Source organism: Hemibagrus wyckioides, linkage group LG06 (assembly GCF_019097595.1).
Source record: "Hemibagrus wyckioides isolate EC202008001 linkage group LG06, SWU_Hwy_1.0, whole genome shotgun sequence".
NCBI classification, from domain to species: Eukaryota; Metazoa; Chordata; class Actinopteri; order Siluriformes; family Bagridae; genus Hemibagrus; species Hemibagrus wyckioides.
The window spans coordinates 24,613,546-24,619,572 of record NC_080715.1 but is presented as its reverse complement, the minus strand read 5'-3'; the positions used below and the strand labels follow the sequence as shown (position 1 = coordinate 24,619,572).

General features: G+C 39.5%; 1 protein-coding gene across 2 annotated transcripts in view; it reads right to left on the bottom strand.

Moving 5' to 3' along the window:
- The window catches only part of plcl1 (phospholipase C like 1), a 65,671-nt gene extending 64,269 nt beyond the window's left edge, over positions 1–1,402 (bottom strand). Inside the window, exon 1 of one of the 2 annotated variants that reach the window (XM_058392488.1) lies at positions 572–1,402. In XM_058392488.1, the coding sequence (XP_058248471.1) occupies positions 572–733 (162 nt within the window). In that variant the 5' untranslated portion in view covers positions 734–1,402. The remainder of the gene's footprint in view (positions 1–571) is intronic. The other variant, XM_058392489.1, reaches the window with a different exon arrangement.
- Positions 1,403–6,027: the final 4,625 nt, after the last annotated feature.

Below are 6,027 nucleotides of genomic sequence, written 5' to 3'. Positions count from 1 at the left end.
CATTAGTGAGGACAGGCACTGATGCCAAGCAAGGTCGCTGTTCCAATTCATCCCAAAGATGTTCAATGGGTTTGAGGCAACATATGGCAACCTTGGCAAAGGTTTCTTCATGGAGATTGCTTTGTGCTCAGGTGCATTGTAATGCTGGATCAGATTATATAATTGTGCACTTACAGCTTTGTGGGAACAATTTGGAGAAGACTCAGCTATAGGTGTGATGGTCAGCTGTCCGCAAACGTTTGGCCACATAGTGTAAAGAAATGTGTATTTGTCTGTACAACCATATTGACAAAGAATGGTGCAAGTTAGTGCTCTCTTTTCTAACGGATCACCAATTTCTTCTTAGAAGGCATGCATTTTTCTCACAGCTAGAGGCTTGGCTGCAATTTTAACACATCAAAACATCGCGATCTTATCACTTAGTCCTTGTTTTTGTTGCACGTGCCGTCAACACGCTGCTTGAACGAGGACAAACTGAGTCACAAAAAAAAACTCAAGTGGGTTTTATTATTGATGCCACACTGTTGCGCTTTGGGATCAGTTCCCTTGAGAGCTGTTGTTCCAGACCTACCTTGATGATGCTGCTCCTCCGTGGCGCTGTGGCCGCCTTCACGCTCTCCAGCAGCGGCGTGTCGGTGTCAGGCAGCAGCACTCCGCTCCTCCGCGCGCCTCGCCACGCGCCCGTGGGGATCGAGTCCACGGCTTCCTCCCCATCACAATCTCTCTCCGACATCACAGCTCAAATGACCAACATAAACCAACTTTTGTTTTGTTTTCAGTGAGTTTATGTGTTTAGACCTGCGTGTTACCCGAGCAGAGCATGGACTTGTTAGAGAACTTGCTAGACTGATCCACGATTAAAGAAGCGCGAGCTCGGCTGTCCTTGATTAAAAGCGCGCTATTCGAGATGGCCGGCTGCAATTACTTCAATTTCCTTAATCGCGCTGCAAAGCCGTGATGTAGAGAAAGGGGTAATTCAGCTCACGGGTCAATCATTTGGGGTACATGAGTCTGAGCTGCAACCCTGTGCGATCCAGCATGCAACAAGTTTCCTGTCTCGTGAATTAAAAACAAAAAAGAAAGGGGCGGATAGAAGAAGCGCTGAAGATGCAACTTCTCAGCATAACAGTAGAGAGGGTGGAAAAAGACATAGAGCTCTCATACATCAGCAAAAAAAAATAATAAATCTCTACAAAAATACCTTTTCCAGGATTCTACCCTGGAGCAAGACTACCGCAGATCCAAATGTAAAATGTCCCGAAACCATTTCTCCATTTACTTCAGATGATGTGGAGTCAGAAGTCATGTCATGTCAGCTGGCCTTAGGGGAAAAAACAGCCTGATGTCCGCGCTGCACACACAAGCCGTGTGATACACCCGCGCCGTGCCTGCGATTGACAAGAAAAAGGAAACAGTACGCACCGATTGCGTGGCTCCGCCCTCTCACCCGTGATAGAGGCTCGCTTCTGACCAATCAAATGAGGCTCTACAGGTCTTTCGCACCACAGCCGCCAGACTGGTTCTCCGAGGGGCGGGGCAATCATGATAGAATGGTGCGCTTTTGCCAAACCCAAACCACAGGCTATGGTAAAGTTTCAAAATACCAGAGGTTACCATGGCGACCGTAGATGAAGTTGAGGCTTGAGCAGTGTGTGGCTTGTCAAAGTAGGTTAGATATATTGCTACATACTCTTTCTTCAGTCTGTGTTCAATGATCAAACTGAGATGTTTAGTTTTTCTTATTTAAATTTTATCCAAACACTGTGTAATTAGTGTGTAAAAAATTTATAGTGTCCTGACCTAGGTGCACTCACTGCTCTGCTGGAAGTACACGTCTACATACCATGACTCTACACCATAGTGCTGCTGAGTTCTTGAATCTGATTGGTCAGAAAGTGTTGATTAATTTTCTATAACTTCATATGGACTAGCATAGCGGCTGATCTACGTAGCCTAATGTAAGGCAAGTTGTTATATACACCGATCAGGCATAACATTCTGAGCACTGACAGGTGAAGTGAATAACACTGATGATCTCCTCATCATGGCACCTGTTAGTGGGTGGGATATATTAGGCAGCAAGTGAACATTTTGTGTTAGAAGCAGGAGAAATGGACAAGGATTTGAGCGAGTTTGACAAGGGACAAATTGTGATGGTTAGACGACTGGATCAGAGCATCTCCAAAACTGCAGCTCTTGTGGGGTGTCTCCAGTCTGTTGTGGTCAGTATCTATCAAAAGTGGTCCAATGAAGGAACAGTGGTGAACCGGCGACAGGGTCATGGGCGATCAAGGCTCACTGATGTATGTGGGGAGCGAAGGCTGGCCTGTGTGATCCGATTCAACAGACGAGCTACTGCTGCTCAAATTGCTGAAGAAGTTAATGCTGGTTCAGATAGAAAGGTATCAGAATACACAGTGCATAACAAGGGGGACCAACACAATATTGTACAGGTGGTCATAATGTTATGATATAATAAGTGATATGTTGAAAAGTGAGGAAGCTATTATTTATTTATGAATGAAGACTCAGTCATCAACACTCAAAATTCAAGAGAGACAGAGGATGCTGAACAGCTGTTAGCTGGTATAACATCAATAACACAAACTAACTTGTCTTGCAGGCATTCAACAACATTATCCAAAACTACAAATAAAAAAAACAACAAGATGGGTCGTGTATTAATAAATTATAACAACTGCCAAACCAGTTGCTGTGGTATAATTAGGGGATAAAACACTTCAGGGCAAGCTGTTATAGGAAAATAACCCTCATCATAGTGGTAATGTTCTCACACCACCCCACTGAGGATTATTATCCTAAAACAGAATGCACATTGTGTTTTATTAATTCCTTTCTTTCTTTCTTTTTTAAAAAAAAGGTAAATTGTAATTATGTAATCATTACTACAGCACTGTGATCAGAGTCTCATAATACTCACGTGTTCAGGAAAAAGTACTGTTCCATTTTTTAGAAGCTGTAAGCATGTCATTTTTAGACATTTAAAGGTTTAGAGGTTTAACAGAAACAGCAAGTTTGTACTCTTTATTTCAGAAACTAATTCACAGGAAATATGTATGCTATGGAAGTGCTAGTTCAGTTGAGCTCAGTTTCAGAATATAGGTGAAAAGTGAGCAGATAGAACATGAAAACACAGTATTATCTGATACCACAAGATGCTGTCAGATAGTATTTTCTGAGCCACTGGTGTTTTTCAAGGTCATGAACAGCTGACCGACAAAACACAAATCCTGCATTTGGATCTCAGAACTCTGATATGTCAAAAAAAAAAAAATCCCTATCATTTATGAAGCTGAGCTTCTAAAAGACCTTGTGATTTTGACCCTAAGGTGGACTGTAGGAGACTGTGGAATGTAGATAGCGCTCAAGGGTTATTAGCAAGAGTCCCAGAAGTCTCACACCTTTCTGATGCTAGTCACTAGCATCTCAGTGCTACTGTTATACTGAACTGTTATATGATGTGTGTGTGTGTGTGAGAGAGAGAGAGAGTAAGAATTATTTTCAGTATGTCTAATAAACGTAGTTCAGTTCTTTGCCCATATATGTAGGATAACGTTGGGTTATGGTCATGATTTGAAGCCTGCCAGTCATAAACACCAGGTTTCTGATAAACAACCTCAACAGGACCTTAACTGAGGAAGGAGTTCCAAGTTGAATGTGAACTGTCCAGCTGCCAAAAGTAGTGTCTTGGTGTGAGGTGATGTATGTGTGTTAACAGGTTAAATGGCAGAAAGGTGTGAAATATGGTTAGAACATCACAGATACAACCCTGAACTTTCTACCTGCTCAAGTGGAGCAACACACACACGCACACACACACACACACACACACACACACACATCCTTCTGCTTGTAAACCAGCTTAAGACACTCTGCATGCACATCGCTGAAACGCATTCCTCTGCAGGTGCATGGAGTACGGTGTGTTTTTAGACCTGATGGATATCTAGTGTCGTGTGTATTCTCTATTTTTTTTTTTTTTGTTTAAAGGCAGGGAGAGGTTTTAGATGGTGCAGTTGGCTATGAAAACTGGCCTGAGAGAAAATGAATGATCACCTGTTTTAAATGGTAATCTCTATTCTATATTCTCTTTATTGTCAGCCTTTCAATGCACTGTGGTATATATGCTAGATCAATGGCTATAACATTATAAGTACACAAGATCAAAAAATGTATGTGTCATACAGAAGGGACCAGGCTTATAGATTACAGGCGTATACCAACCAGGGATTTTTATTTATATGTGACTGTGTATTTGTACTGTTAATGTTTTTCACAGAGATAACATTCAGAATGACAAAATCAAATAAAAATACATATATAATATTTCTTGAATACATAATATTTAATAAATTGTGTTATTACATTATAAAGACTGTGTAATTATTTACAATAAAATACTGTTGTCTAACTAGTAACATTTTAAACATGATTCACAGTTTTATGCAACAGTATTGTGGGAACATTTTTACAGTACCGGTAGATTCTACTATATTAAAAGGTTGGGGATTTTTTTGTATATTATATGTGAGCATGTATTATCTTTAGATGACTCACAAAAGTGACTTTCTTGGGAAGAAAATATCATCAGAAGATAATTACTATAATTCTTATACCAATATAATTTTCTAAATGCCATGTCCATCAAGCAAAAAAAAAAAACCTATATGTAACAAGTATTGTAATTCTCAAGTCCAGTATTGTACATAGTGTACAAGTGTATTTGATGGCCCTGCCTTCATCATCAGCTCTGAGAATGCTGGTATATAAAATTCAAAGAACTTGCTGTAGAAAATATCTAGGGCCTTATTTGTGTACGGCAACTGAGCTGGAATGTTTTGTATAAACCTCACCATATCCACCCATGTGCACTTGAACCACAACAGAGTCATGAGCGGAAGAAGTGTCAGATGTGTGTCAGAGGCCTTGCTGTTTTTAATCCCTCAATCCATCGCTCCTCTTCTTCTCCTCTCTCATGTGCTGTTTTGGTAAAGAACATAGACATGTGCAGGTGCAAGGCCCTGCACATCCTCTCCATTTCCTGTGTTGAACACCATTTAAAGCTACAGTTCCTTAATAATAGATTTTTAAATAGTGTTTTCTTATTAAATGGCACAACATCAACAAAGAATTTATTTTGTAGTGAAAATGAATACAGTACATATAGAGTAAATAAATAAAGATATGTAAATAAAGATAATGAGCTGCATAAGAGAGCATATACACAATGTTTAGGGTATTATATAATCATTCCTTTAGAAGTAATCATAAATGACCCAAAGGACAAATAGTTAATGCTGAAACATTTTTACCTTAATAATTAACACAAAAATTGATCAAACAAACACTTATTCAGAAAGTCAGTTAAGTCAATTATGTGACTACACTGTAATGGCTTCAACAGTGTAATCATTTTAACCTCCTAACTTTTGGTGGGGGGAAAAGCCTAGTTTTGATGAATGTAGAAAATAAAAGGGTAAGTGGGTAAGGGTAAGTGAGAATGATCAGAAAAGGTAAGGGTAAAGGTAGGGGTGCAGAAGGTATAAACTGGAGGCAATGCTTACAACGGTTAGCATAGATAAGTTGCTAGTGTTTGCTATATGTATATGTAGTGTATTGCTTTATGCCCCTGTAGGATTCCTCAAGCTTCCTCCCACCTCTTAAAACATGCTAGTAGGTGTATATTAGATATATCAGATATATTGCTATATTACACACCACATCTCAGTTCTCTGAGTGTACGCATTTTTAATGCTAATTAAATATAAATAAATCCAATACACCTGGCTCAGCTCAGCCTATATGTAAACCCTATATGACCCAGCTTTAACATATTATGGCTTGGTAACATGGAAATCAGCTCAGAAGACCATGAAACTCCATGAGTAAAGCTCTTGAGGGGTTTTTTTGTTTTGCTTTTTTTGTTTTGTTTTGTTTTTTTCACAAGATTTTGTGTTTTATATGTATACACAGTATTTGGACCAAAATGGACACAAGAAGGACATC